Source organism: Podarcis liolepis (genome assembly GCF_965112155.1).
Source record: "Podarcis liolepis genome assembly, chromosome: 6".
Classification (NCBI taxonomy): domain Eukaryota; kingdom Metazoa; phylum Chordata; class Lepidosauria; order Squamata; family Lacertidae; genus Podarcis; species Podarcis liolepis.
The window spans coordinates 43,673,015-43,694,031 of NC_139559.1; the positions used below are offsets into that span (position 1 = coordinate 43,673,015).

The following is a 21,017-nucleotide window of genomic DNA, read 5'->3' on the forward strand; positions in this document are numbered from 1 at the left end:
CAACAAATGAAACTGATCTGTAGAAAATGTAACTTGAAAAGAGAGACATTGCACATACTTTTGCAAACCAAGAATTCTTTAATATAAAAATATGTGGTTTTTTTTTATAAAAAAATACAAATAAATAAATTGTGTTAAGTCTTTAAGTGAGTCTTTGTGAGTTTGCCTGAGTGTGGGCCACCCTCTTATTTTCTGCTCAGAGAAGCCATTTTAAAATGCCCCTCGGGGCCGGAAGTGACAGCTGCCCATAGCAATCAATGGAGGAATCCCGGGATCTCGCGCTGGCGGCGCTGCGGTGTCTGCTCAGGGGCAAATGGCCGCGGCAAAGTGGGGCGTGCTTTCCCTTGCTGAGGGAGTGCTTATTTCGTGTGAAGAAGCATCCCTCCACCCTCAAAGGAAACCCCCCCTATGAATAGCTCTGCCTGTTCAGACTTCCGTGGCGATGCAGCCCCCTGTCCTCACACTCCAGATCCGTGTTTCAAGCCAAGGCGGAGAAAAAACATGCCCCACAACAGCTCTGTGGTGTTGACGTTGGGGGCTTGACAACAACCCTGCGGTGTAGGAATACTCTCTGTGTAGGTGGGGTGTGATGCTGGAGCGCATGGCAGCAACACGACCCTGCAATATCATCGCAGGTTAGAGCTGGCGCTGAGACTGGTTTGGTTTTGCAGACCAAAATCCCACTCAATTCATACTATGGCTTATAGCTGTAGCGCTTATTTATTATATTTTTTAATTTTAAAAAAATCCCGCCTTTCTTCCACCGTGGGGGGTTTCCTTCTGGTCCCATTTCATCCAGGTACTGATCCAGACCCGGATCTCGGGCAGGATGGCTTCACAGATGCTCATTGCTCCTCTCTGGACTATGCTTCTGCATTACCTGCTTGGAGCACCAGGTGGCTGGTTCTGGATGGGGCCTTTCTCAGCTCGGTTGCATCACTTCCTTTTGGCTTTCTTCTGTGAGAGCGTGGAAGGCGAGGCTGTTTCTTCGTCCCTGTTCCGGCAAGGAGGCTCCTGTGCAGACGCCCCGAAGACCATTCTCTGCACGCATTTAAAAGGGCAGGAGGGAAGCGCCTTGGAGCCGCGATCCATCTTTTCTTTTTCTTTTGCAAGGACTACCCCCCTGTCTCTCGCGGAGGCCGTCGGAAGCATGGGAGTCACCTGGTACGGCATTTTGACTCGGGTATTGATTCATTTGCAAAATGCTGCCGCAGAGTTTGTAGCAGGTTGGTGGTGCTTGATGGGAGACGATCAGTAGCCGAAAAGACTTCGAAAAGAAGTTGGGGAAGGATAGGTTTTAGAACTGTAACGTGTGAACACGCGAACGGCGGGTTTTGTAGTAGAATTGGGTTACCGGCGCTTTAAAGACAAGGCGAGTCGAGATGCTCGTGAAGCAGCAGGAGGAGGAGGCAGGGTTGTTTAGATAGATGCAACTGCCGTTGAGAAGCCTTCAGCGGGGGGAGGGGGGTGTAAGTAGGTGACCTGGCTGTGTGAACGAATTGCGTGTCCCCGCAAACGGGGGGTTGTTGCAATAGCCGAGGCAGTTGCCTGATTATGAGAAAGGAGGAGATCGGTTTGTGACATTCAGGCTGAGAAGATGAAGGACGCAGAGAGTCAGGATCCTTGGGTGGATGCATTTGACATTAGAGGCTGGATGTAGGCAAGTATGCGCTTGCTGGTACCACCACATCTTCACCGCACCCCTGCCCTGGATTCAGTAATAATAATTAATACCCTGCCCATCTAGCTAGGCTGCCCCATTAGTAACACATCCTCTAAACCTAGGTGGAAACTCAAGGCAGGAGATAAAAAGGGAGAAGACAATGGACAATGAAGTCTACCAAAGGGTCATCTGGGATCTGGTCAATTATTGCTGTTGACTTACCTTTAGATATATAAATTACAGATTTTTAGTATTTTATTTCAAGTCCACCTTTCTTCCAAGGTGGCAAGTGCTGCTTGTTAAAGTGGTAAACACAGTTCTCTTTCCCCATTTTATCCCCGTGAGAATCCAGAGAGTTCAGTATTACGGGCATAGCAATCCAAGCCTCCTTGAAGTTCTGGGGAACGGCTGAGCTGGATCCAGAAACAGCCCCACTGCCATCACATGACAGAATTGAGCCTGACTGCTGTGCTAGCTGCAGGCTGACACAGCAAGTTGCCCCCTTCTTTCCCCCACCAGCTTGAGGGGGACAGGCACTGGTTGTGGTTTGGATTGCACTCTAATTAATTTAAAATAGCTAGCCTTTCCACACTAGTTTACAGGAGAATGATGTAAAAATATAGACAACAATAAAAAATATTTTTATACTACAATTAAAGTATGTATCTGAAGAAGTGTGCATGCACACGAAAGCTCATACCAAGAACTAACTTAGTTGGTCTTTAAGGTGCTACTGGAAGGAATTTTTTTATTTTGACTATGGCAGACCAACACGGCTACCTATCTGTAATTAAAATATACATATTGAAGTAGCTAGTTCCACAACTGGGGGCTGCTGGGTTGTTGTTGATTCATTGCAGGGCCTTCTCAGTGGCAGCTTCCCACCTGTGAAATGCCCTCCCTCATTATTGACTTTTAGGAGGAATTTGAAAAGATTCCTCTTTATTGAGCTGATGGATGGCTGAAAGATACTGCTCCTGGAAATCCTGAAATCGTTAGCTGAGATCAGGCTACTGCTTTTAAACTATTTTTAGAATGCTTATAAACTAGAACGTTTTTGACTTTTTAAAATTAATTTTCATGACAGTGTTTTTATGATACTATTGCTGCACTGGGCTTCTTTTAATGTAAGGGCAGGACCACTGGAGAGTTACAGTGCCGCATGTGGCCTTAGAGACCGATAAGGGAGAGACATGTTTTATTGCAGGTGGGGCAGATGAAAGCATCTGGCTTTGCCAGGGCACCATGGTGTTTCTTCTCTCTGCGTTCCTCCCAGTGGTACATAAACAAAAAACAAACCAAATGCAACACATCAGTCTCAAGAGCTAGTAAATATAAACAACAAGAGCATCCTTATGCTATCTAAGATGAAAAACTCTTTCAAATAAAACAGTTTTACCTTGGGACCAACATTAGTAAAAAAAGAGAGGTGTCAAGCAAATATTTATTCCTCAGCCTGGGCATGCCCATGAGAAGGTCTTGTCTACACTTCGAAGTTGGGGCTCTCAGATAGGACCATGGGTGATAATCTTAGTAAGTGGGCAGATTTGAAACAAAGAAAAAACACTGTGTATCTTATTTCTCTTCTAACAACCTAGACCAGCCATACAACATTTTTAAACTGGTAAAAATTGTGTCTATGCTAAATGTGTGTTTCTTCACTAGTACACTATTACGTGTGTGTGTGTGTGTGTGTGTGTGTGTGTGTACGTCTACCAGCCTTGACAACCAACTGCATAAATTATTGTCAATATGTTTAGTTTTGCACCTCATTGTCAGTGATATCCAGTGCATGGCACATTCAAGGTGTGTAGGAAAACATCTGAAACAAGCAGATTTTGTCTGGTCTACCTCACTCTCAGTCTCATTCAAATGCTTTATACAGCCTTGCAAATAACATCATAAAAATTATCAGGCCATAAATGTTTACTCACACACTTGCAGTACCTCAGTTACTTGTGGCATATCAACACAGCCAGTGGGAGAACAGCAACTCTCTTCTAGTTTCCAGTCTGTCTTCCTAGTTGTAACTATTGCAAGTAACTATTAATAAGTCTGTATTTGTAGTTACAGAATGCTCTTGGTTATAAAGCAGATTCCACACAGTATGATAATTTTTGTGGCTTGAGTTAACACTCAACACTCTTCCATGTCAGTTTATCCTATATACATAAGTCCCCATTTATTAATTATTTGGGTTTTTGGAAGTGGCTTGAGATAAATTATGTGATATTCTACAAAAACCAGGTATGTCTCCCACGCTATTGAAACTTAGATGGTAAGCCTCTCGGAGCAGACAATTTTTTGTGTTTATTTACTTGTTTATCACTGCCCATGAAACATCCCATTTAGCAATTAAAAATAGATATAATAACAAATTTGTCTTTACTACAATCTACTTTGCAAAGGGGTCATATGCACTGGTAGTGCTATGTTAATATTGAAAATAAATATGTTACAAACATGGGCTTCCTTGGGTAGCATATAAAGAACTAAAGTACATGGTGGCTGTGATTCTGATCAATGAGGTTTGGGGGCCTTTTCGTTGTTGAAATCCTTTCTCCTGTATTAGTGTTTCCCAGATGCCAGTGACGGAGGGGAAGAGTGTCCAGCAAACAGTTGAAATTTTAACAAGAAAGCTTGAGCTACTTGGAGCAGAGAAACAGGGGACCTTTTGTGTAGACTGTGAAACGTACCACACTGCACCCTCCACAATGGGCAATCAAGGTAAGTGTTTAATTTCCTACAATTTATACCTCATAATAACTACAGCAGGTCAAACCGCCACTGTTCATTCTCTTCTTTATTTACCAAAAAGTAATTGAGCCCTTAACATGAGTGTACCCATTTTAGTGTTTATGCAAGCAGCAACAACCCACCCTCAAGAATCTTCCTATTTCCCCCCCAAGGATGGAAAAGCTTAATTAATTCTCCTCTCACAAACCATGTTGCTGGTACAGTGCCCTTAACTGCATTTTCCTAAATAAATACATAAATCTAACACATTCAGAGGCTCTCCAACAGTTCTGGACTACACTGCAGGGGTGTCATACATTACTCTCCCCTCCTCCCCACCCACCCACTACCCCGCAAAAAGAAAAAAAAGTACGGCAGCACTGGAGTACTTTGCAGGGCTGTAACTCATGCTTTCTCAAACACAGTATCTAGCCCCTGTAACATCGATATACTAATGATTGATTTTATTTGTATTTGTATTAGCAGGGTATTTAAATATATATATATATACACATACTCAGAAAAATATCAGTTTTGGCATTAAACTGAACCTGAGTCAGAAAGAACATGAAGTCCTGTCTTTGCTGCTAACTTTTGGAACCATCAGTTCTCTACTAAGGAATATGAGACATCACTTCCATATGAACCACTCTCTTCTCCATTGTAGGAATTTAGAGAGAAAAATTTAAAGTGGCCAAGGAAGTCTCTGGACAAGGAAGGAAGGACTTCCTGGGTAATTTTGAAATCGTTTGGGGGTCTTCTCTTCAAGTTGTATGAATCTAAATTTCTCTCTAGCACTCAGCGATCACAGTGGGTTCATATCTCACAAAGCAATGGCTTTGAATGGCCCCTGTACATTTTGCTTCATAATCTTTGTTCTAAAAGGGATTGAGACTTACTTAAAAAATCTAAAATCTCAGAGTATACCCACCCTCCACTGGCTTTGGGCTGGTATAGATGCACCACTTTGCGCACACACACCCTTTTCAGCATCCTTGCTTGTTCCATTGACTGCAGCGGAAACAAAGTTCAGTGGACCTTTGTATCATTAGTCAGGATCCAACCCACTATAGCATCAAGCACTTTTAGCATCATCAGATAAACCCTGCAAGTAAGTCTTTGAAAGAAACTTTTACACAAAAACTTGTTGACAAATGAACATTTCAACAATGTTTGTGTCTTCCAAATGACATTTGATTGATTCAAGGTTCCATTCATCTAAGCAAAACATATTTTACAAGCTATGTGATGCTTGTTAGACCTGAATTAAATTCATCTGGAAGATAATTAGCAGAGCTGAGGTTTTACAGAGCCAGATTTCCTGAAGGAACTTGGAAACGTTCAGTGTATTCCTCATCACCGTGGAATATGGCTCAGGGAGTTTGCCGTTCTGGATTGCCAGCAAATGTTCTTTGCCACTTTTCTCATAAGTTAATTATTTTTCCCTCTAGGTGTCAGCAGTGTGCTTGGGCACCCATCCTTTTGCCTCAGGTTCATAAACATGGCTGGATCTATGATTGCTAGCATGGAGATACATATATTTCTGCAGTTCCTCAGTAGGGCTTGAATCAATGCCCTACTCCTGGCTTTCACTAAGCACATTAAAACTGTGGAGGAAAAACAGCAAAACACCACTAGAGCTGTACTGTAAGCATATCTGGGAGTAAGCCCTATTAAACCCAGTGACAGTGAGCATCTGAATTAAAAATAGATCGGATTAGGCTGCCTGTATTACTACTAGTTTAATCTGGAGAGAAACCCTGCAGTGATTTTTTAAAGAGGTATTTCTAAAGCCTCATTTAGATTAGTTATAAAGATGCATCTTATTTGATATCCTAAAACAGTTGCAGCACAGGGGACAGTTACACCAGTTGCTAACACATCATTGTTCTTGTCTTTAAAAAAACAACCCCAGACCAACTTACGTTACAGACATTAAAATCAGGTATAAAAACAGAAGTCTAAAATCACATCCATTCCAAACATATATAAAAGACAGGTCTATTACAACCCACACCACTCAAAACTAGAAAGAAATAGGCCACAAATATACCCCAAATCCTGCAAATTGTGGACCAAAAGCATCGTTTTTGCCTGGTACAATTCCCACTGGTACAGTAGGACCAACGTTTGCTATTACCAAATTGATCCATTGATCAGATCAGCTTAGTCCCTTCATTTTAAGGGGGATTGGCAAACTTTCTCTGGAGCGTAACAGAGATGCAGATCTTAGTGCTAATGTCTACTTGGGCATGGCTACAATGCAGGGCTAGCTAGTCTGTGGGCTGGATCCAGCCTAGCAAGCCGCAGGAAGTGGCTTCCCAGCCCCTACAACTTGGTCTTTGTCTCCCGATCTCAGCGCTGAGTTGGGGAGACAAAACATTCTATGTGCTCCTTAGAGGTGACGTTGAGGGCAGCATTTCCCCCACCCCTCCCACTCCAGTGGTAGGGGAAGGATTGGAAGCACTGTATGTATTTTGTTCCTTACCGAAGTACCTCTGAGTTCTAAAAGGCAGCATTTTCCCCTGCTGTCCCTGACCTACCAGAGGTGGACAGGGAAGAGTGAGCTCTCCTGGTACAGGACTTCTTCCTGTCCTCCTGCCCTAGGCCTAGGCCTGCCATACGTCCGGATCTTCCCTGGGTTTGTCCAAAAAAAGTTCAACAACTTTTGGGGTGTCCTGGTTTTTACTTTTTGAAATGTGGCAACCCTATCCTGTCCCCAACCCTCTGGAGCTGACTTTGAAGGTGCATGAGGAGCCAGAGATCATGGAGGAGGAGACCAGAGAGGGAGAGGAAGCTCTATTGTGTGTGCAGAAGTCCATTGTGCCAATAGAGCTGCAACACTGGATACAATTCCATGTCTTGTTTTCATTGTGCTCTGTATAGTACTGTGCCACAATAGATTAATTAGGCTTCTGAAGATTTTTGCAGTGACTGTTGTAGTTCAAATTATAGTCGAACCCCTTTTCTCTCCATCTTGCCAAAGAATGTTGTTGAGTGTACTTTTGTAAGGAGGTTAAGCGGATGTGTATCTGAAGTATATACTCTAGAAAGAACAAATCCTCATTTATCTCAAGATCGTGGTTCTTTAAGTAAAATAACATTGATTGTGTTTTGCTAGCCTGGAAAAGCCATTCAGCGACCCGCGCGGCGTAGAGATTCTGTAACAGCCCCAGTGGTTGTCAAGCAGCAAAGAGACAAAGGAAAATGTAACAGATGTTTCATTTTAAAGCATCTTAAGAGGGAAGGAATAACAACCTTGAAGTGAAAGTAATGCTGCTCTTGTTTCAGGGCAGGCTGCCAAGCTGATGTATGTGATGCACAATTCCGAATATCCCCTCAGCTGCTTCGCTCTCTTTGAAAATGGTCCTTGCCTCATAGCGGATGCCAACTTTGACGTGCTTATGGTGAAGCTGAAAGGCTTCTTTCAGAATGCCAAAGGGAACAAGATAGAGAGCCGGGGAACCCGGTACCAATACTGTGATTTCTTGGTGAAGATTGGCACTGTTACCATGGGGCCCAGCGCCCGTGGTATATCAGTGGAGGTAAGGATGCTCCTCAAACAGGGGGGAAGTCAGCATATGAAGTAATATACCGTATTTTTCGCTCTATAGGACGCACTTTCCCCCCTCCAAAAATGAAGGGGAAATGTGTGTGCGTCCTATGGAGCGGATGCAGGCTTTCGCTGAAGCCTGGAGAGCGAGAGGGGTCGGTGTGCACCGACCCCTCTTGCTCTCCAGGCTTCAGGAAGCTATCCACAAGCCTTGGGAGCTCGGCGGGAGTGCCCGCTGGGCTCCCAAGGCTTGCGGATAGCAGCCTCCAAATCCGACTTGGTTTGGAGGCTGGTGGTGGGGAAAGCAGCACTTCTCCCCACTGCCAGCCCCACAAGCTCGGGGGACAGCGGGGAGGTGGAGTGCCACCTTCCCACTGTTCCCCGACCTGGTTTGGAGGGTGGCGATGTGGAGAAGCGCTGCTTTCCTCACCGCCAGCCCCACAAGCTGGGGGGACAGCGGGAAGGCGGCGCTCCTCCTCCGCTGTTCCCCGACCTGGTCTTTGGGGCTGGCAGTGGGGGAAAGCAGCAATCCCCCTCCCCGCCAGCCCCAAAGAGCAGGTCGAAAGGAACCCAAAGCCTCCAGAGCCCAGCGGGAGTTCCGAAGGCTTCGGGTGAACGCACCTTGAACGCACAGAACGCACCTTGGCTTAGAGGATCCGGTGCATCCTATGGTCCGGTGCGTCCAATAGAGTGAAAAATACGGTATTACACAGCTCCAGCTCAGTACAGGTATAGCTAACAGTTTACTGAATCAGGAAACATATCTAATAAGTATCTAGGAGGTGAGACGGTCTTTGTGGGCCTTTGGTGGTGTGGACTGCATGCTAACTGGGGCTCTTGGGAGCTGGAGTCAAACAACATCTGGAGTGCCACAGGTTCCCCAGGCCTTCCATAGGACATAACAGTACCTGGCTTCTCCCCTCAGAGCATGCAGCTGGGTGTGCACACAGGCAGGGCACCAGGGTGGTCCAGGGTTCATGATACCTACACAGACCCTTCCCATATCCCTGTCCAGACCCCCACCCCACCCAACTTTTGTTAAGTGGTTGTATCTCAAAAAGGGAATTGCTAAGTTGTACTCATTTTTTTCTCCACACATGCTGAGAAGCCTGTCTTTCCCTTCATGATCTTTTATCGCTATGCAAAGCCGTGACTATTTCAACCTGAGGGTTCACATGATGGTTGATTTGCTTGGCACACAGGCTTTAAAAGAAGTGATCCCGTTACAGTGAGCTTACTAAGCACCATTTGTAGCACATTAGCTGTGTAACTGTTCTCCATAGAGTGCTTTGTAGGCTTTGTATAACATGGGCTTTTTAGGGGGCGAATATATGCCTAGTTCATGATGAATGGATGGATGGATGGGCAATTCTTAGCGGAGCAGATTCAGACAGCTGACAGCTCAAAGTCACTGAGCTGTTTCAGTTGAGGGAAAGCCTGGTGTCAGTGGGGTGACATCCTTGGGCAGTTGTCAGTGCCCGAGCAGAGTCCACTGCTGCTTTTCCTCAAGACGTTTTAAAAAGCTAATGCATACCAGTGCTATCTTGGAGTTTATGGCAGTGCCCCAGAAGTTGAGTGGTCTTGGAGCAGTGTAATGGTGTGTGTGTGTTGGTGGCTGTTTTTACACTGCTAGATTCAGACTTTGCCATTTCTATCTCTGATGCCATTAGGGGCTATCACTGGGGCAAATGGAGCAAGGCGCCATCAATATGCTCAGCTCTCGTTGTCCATAGCATTAAAAGCAAGAGGCAGTGAAGATCCTGGGCCAGTGTCTGGATGCAATGGTGGGCTGAATGAGAGGGCATAAGATGAGCCTGAATCCTGGCAAGAAAGAGGCTCTGTGGGCGAGTGGTTTTTGTGTCTGAGAAGCTGGTCCATTGCCTGCTACAGATGGGGTTGCGCTCCCTCTGAAGGAAAAAAACAATCCTGCACTGGGTCATCTTGGTAACTTCAAGGCTGCCCTACTTGAATATACTCTACATGGAGTTTCCCTTGTGCTTGGTCCAGAAACTGCCATTAACGCAGAATGCTACAACAGAATTGTTGACAGGAGAGTCTCTTGGCATATTACACCTGTGCTCAAAGTGTAATCCATTTGTTAGAATGGAGGTTGTGTTACTAATTGAACTTTGGCTCGGCAATCCAGACAGTTAGGTCTTTTAATTTCAACAATTTTTTAAAAGTATTTTCAAAGACCTAATGTTTACAGATGAAACCTTTTCCTGTGAACAGGATGTGCTGTCTTTGGTTCTGAACTAATCAAAATGCATTTGAGAGGGTGTGATTCACAAATTAAATTTGAGTTGTTTATGCCGATTTATGGGCATGGTTTTGATTTTTAAACAAGGCTAGTCCAATGCCTATGGAGAACTGAATGGGTAGTGGTTAGCAAGCTCTGAACATAGACCTACGTACACAAACCTACACAAAGCTTTTCTTTTGGATATGTAGCGTTAAACCTTTGTTGTGCAATGAATGCCAATTAAAACAAATGACAAGGTGGCCTTGATGATCTCAGCCAAAGGCATGATCCAGTGATCAGAACCAAAGGCATATGCTGGAAAAGCTGAGACTTTCATTTTGCTACCTAGTACTTATTTGCTGTGTCACTTTGTCAATTACCTAGGCATTGTAGCTATACTGCATAAATATTACTTCCACCTCTGGGTTCAGTAATTGTCTCTAATCAGCTGAGAGCTGTGTCTCCATCTGCTGAGGATGAACAGTAAAATCCTAGAGGGAGGTAACTTGACTGGCAATTCCTCCGCTTTGGAACCGTTTCTCCCCACTCCCGAGAGGTTTGCCAAAGCCTGGATTTGATCAGAATCCAGAATTAATACAACATTTGTGACATGAGCAAACGTTTTGCGACTTTGGCTAATTTTAGTCTTACGCTTATTTATAATAAAAAAAAAAATGCTATGAGTCAGAAAGAAGGGGGTTGCTTTATAATATTCACACTTCCAGTATTCTGGACTCCACCCCAAAAAGGCACTGAATTTGCCCTTGCTTTTGGCATTTATTCTAATCTTGCAGGGATAAGCCCATGCAAGCTTAAGGGTTGTAGCCACTGCTGCATGACCAGAGTTCTGTTTGCACAGTGGGAGTTCCCTTTCCTCACACTATGCGATTCCAAAATCTATTCTGGAGCGCCCCGCAACTATATGGAGCAGATTTTGAGGGTACATGGGGGTGGGGGCTGCAACGGAGAGGACATTTCCATAGTACAAATGAAAATCTGCTGCTTGAACGAAACAGCAATGTTTGATACAATCCTAAATAGAGCTTGAGCTCGAGAGTGTCTGCTTGAAAGTTTTCAAGCGCCTCAGGATTTGCACGATCTCCTTTAACCCCCAGCAATCTTTCTTGCAAAGAACGGGTGAGCCTCTCCACTGCTACTAAACATTATGCTTTTTGAGAGGTTGGGATGGAATCGTAACTGCCCGCTGGAGAGTTCTTGTTGGCTGCTGGCTGCTTCAGAGCTTTTGTTTCTGTTGCCAGGTGGAATACTGTCCGTGTGTGGTAGCCAACGACTGCTGGAACCTGTTAATGGAGTTCATGCAAAGCTTCATGGGAAGCCACGCTCCCGGAATCCCTTCTGTGTTTGGCAATAAGCACGACAGCATCTACAGCTCGGCCGACACAATGGTCCAGTACATGGAACTCTTCAACAAGATTCGCAAGCAGCAGCAGGGGCCTGTCGCAGGAATCAGATGAGGAAAGCTTCGTAAGGCCTTCTTTCACGGGAGCAATCAGTTTGCTGAATAGTCAGTTGAAATTGCAGCTCCATCCCAGTAGTCCAGATCGCAATTGTTTCCCATTAAATCAATGCAGTCTGTCTCCCTAAGAGAGGTAGAATTAATTCTGTCTCATCTCAAACCTCCAGGGGTATGCCTCTCTTATAATAATGGCATACTTTGCCTTAGACTGCTCAGAGATCTGCCTCCCGCTCTTGAAGCAAGATTCCTGCCCCTGAGTGGAAACTGGAGGAAAACAATCATCTTGAAGGAGCACAGGTTGAAATTGCATATAAACAGGAGAATGGGCTTTGGGGGTCCTTGATTTCCTTGACTGGCTACGAGTGAACATGAAATTTCTATGAGAGTGAAAATATGTTAATATGGCTTTTATTAAAGGAACTTTAATTTTGCATATTAATGTTGTAGATGTTATCTATTTTATAGATTTTATCCTATAATTTGTGGGAGATTTATATTTTGGGTTGAAACGTAATATCTCGTTGAAGCAAGCAAGATAAATTATCTGTTGGCTTATCTGTGTTTAAGTTATTGGCATCTTACTATCTTCAAAAAGCATTTGAGAGGAATAAAATGTTTGGGCTTTAGGTTCATTTCACTGAAGTCTTAGGACTTAATTCCTCTGCCTTCTTGACTAATGTTTTCTGCTGGAACAGATAAAAGCCCTGACAGTGCAAAACTTGTACAGAGCAAGAATTCAGTCAAAATCACTAAGGCATCATTATCTTTTGAAGACAATATAAAAAAAATGCACAACATTTTCACCTTATTGTATTTGTGTTTTAAAACTTGTTATGTTTTGTTACTTCTACAGTTTGTTGTGTTTACTGCATTTAAAGCTTCCCAAATTAAAAAAACAAACACAAAACTAATCTAGGACCCTCTCTTCTTTATTAACTGAGTCCAAATCTTGATAAAGAATTTGGATTGGCTGTGTAAACCTCCTTCCCCCCTAGCCTTACAATTGCCTCCCCCTTCACCCTGACCTATTTGTGTATGAGCCTGGTATTGTGCTATTCTGTGTAGTAGCAACAGGCTGTAGGCTTCAGCCCCAGGATCCTTGTAATAGTGTGCAGGTAAGGAAACTCTGTACCTGTGCTCCAGTAATGGAAATTTGTGCCACCATTGTGCTGAGATAGCAATACATTTGGTACTGTTGGGCTGGTGCTGTTGAAACCACTACACAGCGTATAACTATTGTGCATGGCAGTTGAGGAGGGAGCAGAAGGCAGAGGTAGGAGTTATTTGTGGCAAATAAGTGGTTATCATAAGGACTATGGGAGCATTTCTGCCCGTTAACATTGACATGCTTGCCCTGAAATGTATTGAAGGGGAAGCGGAGTATTTGGGGGGGGGGGAGGATATTTTGCTTTAATTTTTGTAGGGAGCATAGAGCCAGTCGGAATACCAACCACCCTTGATGATCCAAAACATTTTGATGAAAAAGGGATGTGCCTTGTGTAAGTGCAGGCAGTTTTGGTTCACAGATCACTCTAAGCCCAAACATGGCTTAGTGCAAATATGCAGTCTCCCAGAGAGGAGGTGACAGCCATTTTGCCTTAGCTTAGTGTGGCATGGAAGTAAAAAAGACCTGAGGAGGAGCCCAGTCTGTTTTCTGTACCTGTGGTCATGGTTTAGCTCTGCCTGACTAGCCACAATCTGTAAACCAAGAACAAACCTTGGATAGAGCTCATGATTAGTGAGGAGTACGCTTTACTACAAGCTTGAGTTCAGATGATGCAGTAAGTCAAACCTTGGCCTAACTCGGTGCAGCTTGAGAGTAAAAGAGACTGGGGAGGAGAAAAGCAGCTATGAGGTGGTAATAATAATAATAATAATAATAATAATAAATTTATTATTTATACCCCTCCCATCTGGCTGGGTTAAAAACACGATAAAGCATCAAACATCAAAAACTTCCCTAAATAAGCCATACATTCCCTGATAAGCCATACTTTGGCTTGCTGTGACATGCAAATCAGACTGCTGTGTGCATAATGTGGCATATGGCACAGCGGGGGGCGGGGAGAGAGAGAGAGAGAGAGAGAGAAAGAAGTCCAGAATGTGGTTTGCCATAGTGATTCCTTGTTTTTTAATACAGTACTGGAAAAATCAAACACTTCTCTTTCCTTTGCCCCAACTTAACTGAGTGAAGAGTGCATGGTAGCAACTGCTTTTCATATCTGCCCATATATGGATTCTGCTGCAAGTTCAAAATGTAAACTCTGAAAATGTAGTGCCTTTACTGCATGTGAGGCAGAATGTTTAATTTACAGGATTGGAAGGGGACTTTTCTGGAGAGCCAGAGGGGGAAATGCTGTATTCCTGCTCTGAACAAAATGCAAATAGTACTTTTTGGATCCAGGTACATTGAATTGTATGTTAACCTTTCTCCCAACTTACATGCAGATTGATCATTTAAAAGAAAGCTATTGGTAATCAGAATTTGCATTTGGGCAAAGTTGTAAAAACTATATAAAACATTTACTGTATTCTGCAAAAAGCAAGTTATAAGTTTGACTGGAGAATATTTACTTTGACTTGCAGCACTAATTATATTTGATCCATTGATCTCCAGCTGCTAGGAAACATTAGAACTATACAAATAATAAGGAAATACAATGATCACTGTTATTCACTGCCTACAAAGAAATTCTGCCAAAGCTATTAATTACATCTGATTTTTATTGGTAGGCAATCATTTCTTAAGCCTGCATATCTAAACATTAAGGCACTTAGAAAAGCTTCTTGGTATTTTCAATCCAATCCATTGGCTATGAGCCCAGAAAGATCTGACAAGTTGATTCATAACATGTGCGGAAAATGGTTTGTACTGCAAGTAAATTTAACATATTAATAACCAAATTGAACCTGATCTATGAACTATACTTCATTTGACTTTAATAAGTTTTGATTCCCGTGCTTACTGATTAACTGCAGTGGGTAAGTGTTCAAGGCTCAGACCTTTGGCTTGTTGATGTTGTGCCTTTTAAAGGAGTTAACATAAGCCTCTGTTCTAAAATGTGTTTGCGTGGTGAGGGGGGGAGGAGAAACATTAGCTTCTGTGAGATGGGCCTGGGCGATATATCGATATATCGCCCAGGACCAGTATGAGGAGCAGATGTTGGTTTCACTCAGTGGTATATCACCGCTTCTGAGTTTCTCTGCTAGCAGCGCAACTTCATCCAGGGGGTGCTGCTAGCAGAGGGACTCAGAAGAGCAGTAGTTTCACCAGTGATATACCGCTGAGTGAAAAAGACTTCGCAGTCTGCCCTCATACGGGGCAGAGGGAGAGACAAGCTGCATTTAACAGAGCCCCCAGTCCGGTGCTGGCTTGCCAAAGCCGGCAGTGGGGTGGGGGCTCTGTGAAACCGCCCCCCCCATCAGAGCAACCACGACGCTTCAACAGCATCCTATTGCTCAGCTGGCGGGGGGGGGGGCTTTTTCTACACAACAGCTGCGCGAAGCCTGATGCTACTGTGGCGTCGCATCGCTCAGATGAGGGGTGGAAGAAGCCTCCCCCCACCCCATCTGAGCAATCTGATGCTGTTGAGGCATCAGGGCTCGCTCAGTTGGGGGAAGGGAGAGCCCCCCCCCAGCTGAATAGCGGCCTTGGCCAGCTGCATTGGCCCATCCTGCGAGGCACTGGGGTGAAAGGGCCCCAGCTCTGGTGGCGAAAGGTGCGGCACTTTCACCCTGCGTCTACCTGGCTGGGGCCAACGCAGCTTGTTTCAACATCGTGGTATAGCACCAAACCGCAATGTGGCTGGTGAAACATCACAATGTTTAACATCTAACACCGCCCAGCAGTACTATAAGTATTATGAATAAGCCAGAATGTGTAGGATTGGGACCTTACTTGTAAAAAATCAAGCTTTCTCACCAAGCTGGTTTTTGTAAATAAACACCAGCTACATCAGAGTTTGGAAGTGTCTGAAGAAAGCAGATTTATATACCCACATGTATTTATTTAAAAGCATTTCTAAACCACTTCATGTTTTTAAAATCTCGTTAAGTGTATACTGTGAGGGAACATGATAGCAAATCTTCAAATACCTGAAGGGCTGTCACATAGGAAAGGGTCAAGGTGTGGTCTCTGCTATGCTAGAACACAGCACAATATCTAATGGGACTTCAGCTAGAGGAGGATGGCTTACCTAAGTGCTTTTCTACTCTTAAGATTCTGCTTGTACCCAGACTTCTAGCCATATTTAAATGAATGCTTAAATAAATAAGCAAGCTTCTTATAAGAAATATAACAAACTCGCAGACCATCCAAGTGTCCCTGTCTTCCAGGGACAGTCTTAGATTTGATCCAAGGTCCCTATTTTCACTGGAAAAATGTTGGAGGATATGGAGTTATCCGATACCTGAGCCATCTGAAGGCAGTCCTGCATAGGGAAGGTTTTTTTTAATGTTTAATGTTTTATTATGTTTTTATATATATTGGAAGCCACCCAGAGTGGCAGGGTATAAATAAAATGATGATGATGATGGAATGGGCTGTTGCTATTTTCACTGGAGAAACATTGGAAGGTATGAAATTGCCAGATGATCTTTGTGAGGCTATATAATCAACACAGAAAAAGAGAAACTGTATTTTATTCAAGGCCTTGACCCGAGTTGGTAACCAAGTTTACAGCTAGCATTATTTTGGTAGATTTCAGGCAAGGGTTACTAATTAATGTTCATATCCAAGCAGCTAATGTCCCAATACTTTCCCCTTGAGAAGTATAATGAGATGTGTGGAACTGGCCTCCATTTTTCAGATATAGCACCGACTATCCTTGCTCATTTGAAAAATCTGTTACTGTCAGGTACACTGAAGGAAGCCCTCAGTGTAGAGATATTCTGGTAAAACTTCTCACATACTTCAAGGCCCTAGGAAAAGCCATTTAACTGCCACTAAACTGTCACAACTCATAAATTACACCCTCTCAGCCCTTCCCCTTGGATAAAACATTATGCAAATAAGTCTGCGGGTTTCTTAAGTTAGTTTGTTTTGCCTGTGACCACATACAGTAGTAAAATTTGCTTTATTTAAAATATTGATAACGTTCTCCCAAATGGTATAAATGCAAAATTATGTCACTAAATTGTATTTTAAAAATACAAAAGTAAGCAGCATTACTTTAAAATCATCCGTTACAGTTTTTCAGCAGCATGCCTAATGAAAACATGCAAATAAAAAGACACTTGAGAGGATTCTTAAAGCCTTTTTGAATGTTCTGCATATAACTGGATTTTCTTGCCTTCATCCTTTGATGGCACTGCATCAAACTAAGCGCTGGTGGGTTCTGCAAGCATTCCTTTACCATAAGGGAAGATGCTACTATTGAATAAGTCTGAGGGGGATATTTGAAAGCAATTGGCACATAGAGCATTCTAGAATTGGAAGAAAACATGGGACAGCTACTCTCAACTGTTCACTGCAAAAACAGGCTGCAGGTCTCCCCCACCCTCAATTCAGTCCTCAGTAGGGGGGCTGGTTCTAATTTAGAGACCTACACTTAGTCTTGCCACATTTCTATTTCAAAATTACCAGACCCTGGGTTAGAACTTTGATATGGGGGAGGAAGAGAGCTGGACTGTTCCCAAAGTGGAGCTACCACAAAGCATGCTATGGCATGATGGAAGCTGGCAGGTCAGTGATAGAAACTGACCAATTGTGGATAAAGCTTAGTGAAATCTAAGCAGGAGTCTGGCGAGGGTCTAAATCAATACCCTTTGTTGGGCCAGAACAGCAAAGCAATGGTGTTTGTGTATGTATGAGAGAGTGTTTAATGTAACAAGTGAAATAGCCTACTGCAGGCAACTATAATTAGCCAGATCATAGTAGGGGAAAACTACCCCAGATCAGATCACTTTTGTGCATCCTTTTGCATATTGTGTATTGCACACTATATGAATCTTTGTGTGAACAAACACTTAGATGAGCTATCGGCTTTGGGTGCGAGGAGAGAGTTCGGTTGCCTTACAGAAATAGAGGCAGATGCTAGAATCAGCTTTTGTAATGTAATTAAAATTAACACCCCCCCCCCCCCAAAAAAAAAACCTTCCCCGATGCTTTTTAAAAAATGAACGGGCTAGAAAGGCTGCCTGCTCTTCATCTCCTGTTATAGAAACAGAAACTAAATCATGCCGCCTCGTGTACAATGGTGACTGAATAAAATAAAAAAATCCCTTAAATTTCCACAAAGGACTTGCGCTTCCCTGAAATCTCCGGCAGTCGGTTCTCTCCCCCCCCCCACTTCCCCGCCTTCCTGTCCATAATTTTGGTCGTTGCCGTGGCAGCCGAGAATAAGGGGCGGGGCCAGGCCTGAAGAAGGCGACGAAACTCCGCCCTTCGCCTCCAGTCTACAAGTACCCATTGAGAAGGGGGACGAGGCCCCAGGAATGCGTCCACCTTGCCGGGCCAGTCATTCTTAGGTCTTTGGGCGTGAGGGCGAAATCCACCGCCCCTAGAAATGTTAGAGTCGCAGATGATCGCCGTCCTTCTTGCCATTGCCGATCAAGGATTGAACTGGCTTTCCCACTCTTAACTGCCAATACAAATCGTTAGGTTTTTCACAAAGACCGCAGAGGTTCTATTTCCACCTCCTTTCGCTCCGTCGTCCCTTTTAGAACCAGGCGACTTCTTTGCTTTCTCTCAGCCTTTGGAGTTTAGTCAGAGTGACAAGAGAAGCTGGGCTGGCATACTTTCTTCCCTCAAGTGTTTTTTTTTGGGGGGGGGGCAGCTTATTTGCTTGTTGTTATGCTACATTAAACATTTCCACTACTGCTCCAGAGCTCAGAAGATTTGTATCCGGCATTTAAAAAAAAAAGTTTTAAAAATGCATAGCGTGTTTAAAAAACAAAACATGTAAACAGCAGGCCCAGTAAACACAAGTCAGAAAGTGCACCCTAAAACTTTGCAGGTTACAGGGTGCATTTCTTGCTGGGCAACTTGAAAACAACAGTAACTGCCTGGGAGTTGGAATATGCAAACACACACACACACACACACACACACACACACACACACACCTTTGGAGCAGGGGCAGGCCTTTAAAAGTTAGGTTTCTTATGGCTCCTAATAAACTGCTACCAAGGATCTGAAAAATGCTCAGTAAAATCCACAGTGCGCTTACAAACATGCTCAAAATCAAAGAGGTACTTACCAATCCTACCATTCCTGGTTATGGGACATTTATCTGATTCTTATTAGTTTGTGATTCCATGCACATATTATATGTCTTCTGTTAAAGAATTTTGATATAGTACAGTATAGTGTTATAAAAATATTGTCAGTATATTATTAGCCGACGTGTAGCTCGTCCTTCAAAATCAAAGAGGTGACTGACAATGCCCTGACTTGGTTAGCCTAAAGGAGCTTATCTTCATGGATGGCCACCTCACATCTTTTGGCACCCCTGAAGTGGCATTGTTAGGGAATGGCCAATGAAGGTCATGCTGAAGTCTTTTGCTGCAGGCCCTGTCTGAAAACAAGCTTGCATCCAATGTAGCGCTAAGTAACTGTCCTGTCTAGAAAAGAATTTATGCATGTGTGATAAGACTTCTCCTCACTTGAGTACTCTGCATGCTCCCCAGATCTGCTCCAAATAACCTAAAGAACCACCAGAGCTGTTTTAGGGGGACCAGTCAGGGGAGGGGAGAAAGTCCTGTTGCACAACTGTAGGTCCTTGCACTGACAGAAGAGTTGTTTAGCGCTGCACTGGATACATTACATTTTAATACTCTGCAAATATGGCAGAAGAATGTCATGTGGGTGGAATTCCAACCACCTGTTACCTTAATTTTCCAGAGGCACCAATGCATATGCAAAATGTACACCATTTTGGGTCATGAATCTGTGAGTGGAGTCCCTGCATCCTTGTTACCTCACATGGTTCTTGTGAGTTTTGGATTCACTGGAGCTACCACTACTTTATCTAGTCTGTATCATGAGGGACTTTTGCCCTGTGCGTGCAAAGAGTAAAGTTTATCCATTTGATGACTGGCAATCGTGACCTATCTTTTCTTGCTTTGAGGCCTCAGACAATGTAGGGCATATTGGCACATCCCATGGGTCATATCTCGATCCTGAGCCGTTTGTTTTAAACAGCAGAATAATGCTTTAGTGTTATGAAGTGTCTCCTCCAAATAAAAATCAGTTCCTTTAATTTCTGATCTATTCTGTCAAATTATTCACCTCTGTGTAAAACTGTGGCACTTTGATAGCATGAGAAGCAGTTGTGTTCCCCAGCTGTATCACCTCACTCTGAGTTTTCTGCTTAAGGTGAGATCTTTTGTCTTTTGTATCTACTGAGGCAATTCATGCTGCACACACACACACACACACACACACACACACACAAGTTTATGTAAAACAGCTGCTTTCTGCTGTTTCCTGGTTAGCTTATTTTTAGAAACCAGCATTCTTAAGACTAAATAAATATGCTGTTTAATAAGTGTAATTTTTAGTAAGAAGTTAAACCAAGCACTTTTATCTTGATGAAAAAGCAATCCCCGGGGGCTGATCCTGAACATGCCCATAATTTGCAGTGGGCTGGATTTGATCACTGTTTCCTGTTGACAACCCTCTCCCACTTTGCCAGCAAAGGTTCAGTTTACTGCCAGTGTTTGCCATTGAAGTGCTTTATTAAACTAATCACTTTTTAACAAATCTTCCATTCCTACTTCAGTACTTCTCCAAGAGGATTCTCTCGGCCTCCTGGGAGCAGGATCACAGATTTTATCACTACCTGCCATTGTGTTAAAAAGTTGAAACTGCTCTAAAACTGTGATATTTTAAAAATGTTCTCTGCATATCTGAGAAAACATTTTTAAAGAAGAACAAAGACTTAAATGGGACACAGGTGGTGCTGTGGTCTAAACCACAGAGCCTACGGCTTGCTGATCAGAAGGTCAGCGGTTCAAATCCCCGCAACAGGGTGAGCTCCCATTGCTCGGTCCCAGCTCCTGACCACCTAGCAGTTCGAAAGCACATCAAAGTGCAAGTAGATAAATAGGTACCGTGCTGGCGGGAAGGTAAATGGCGTTTCCGTGCGGTGCTCTGGTTTGCCAGAAGCATGCTGGCCACATGACCCGGAAGCTGTCTGCGGACATACACCGGCTCCCTCAGCCTATAGAGCGAGATGAGCGCCGCAACCCCAGAGTCATCTGCGACTGGACCTAACGGTCAGGGGTCCCTTTACCTTTACCCTTTAAAGACTGAAATAACAGATTTGAAACTGCCCTCTGGCTAATAGGTTTTTTTTTATTGAACACAACTAGGAATTCAGATTTTTTACTCCGTGCCCTTGGA

At 43.7% G+C, this 21,017-nt stretch overlaps 1 protein-coding gene across 4 annotated transcripts; it reads left to right on the forward strand.

The window, feature by feature from the left end:
• The first annotated feature begins 263 nt into the window (after positions 1 to 263).
• MED20 (mediator complex subunit 20) lies at positions 264 to 16,209 on the forward strand. Of its 4 annotated transcripts, XR_014527554.1 has the most exons (5): positions 265 to 1,164; positions 4,236 to 4,390; positions 7,691 to 7,985; positions 8,642 to 10,870; positions 10,920 to 12,582. XR_014527554.1 is itself a non-coding variant. In XM_083509291.1 (4 exons), exons 1-4 carry the CDS (start codon positions 830 to 832, stop codon positions 11,667 to 11,669), a joined length of 960 nt encoding a protein of 319 aa, XP_083365417.1. In that variant the 5' UTR covers positions 264 to 829; the 3' UTR covers positions 11,670 to 16,209. The 4 variants fall into 4 exon arrangements, 3 of the variants coding, with proteins under 3 accessions (XP_083365417.1, XP_083365419.1, XP_083365418.1); XM_083509291.1 differs by lacking the exon at positions 8,642 to 10,870 and having other exon boundaries at positions 264 to 1,164; positions 7,691 to 7,944; positions 11,454 to 16,209; XM_083509293.1 differs by lacking the exon at positions 8,642 to 10,870 and having other exon boundaries at positions 968 to 1,164; positions 7,696 to 7,944; positions 11,454 to 12,582.
• The last annotated feature ends 4,808 nt before the right edge of the window (positions 16,210 to 21,017 follow it).

Excerpts from the sequence above, each read along its gene's own strand:
- MED20 (XM_083509291.1), top strand. The coding sequence starts at position 830 with ATGGCTTCACAGATGCTCATTGCTCCTCTCTGGACTATGCTTCTGCAT. Across the intron at positions 4,391-7,690 it reads CTCCACAATGGGCAATCAAG|GGCAGGCTGCCAAGCTGATG; the intron begins GTAAGTGTTTAA and ends CTCTTGTTTCAG. Across the intron at positions 7,945-11,453 it reads CCCGTGGTATATCAGTGGAG|GTGGAATACTGTCCGTGTGT; the intron begins GTAAGGATGCTC and ends TTCTGTTGCCAG.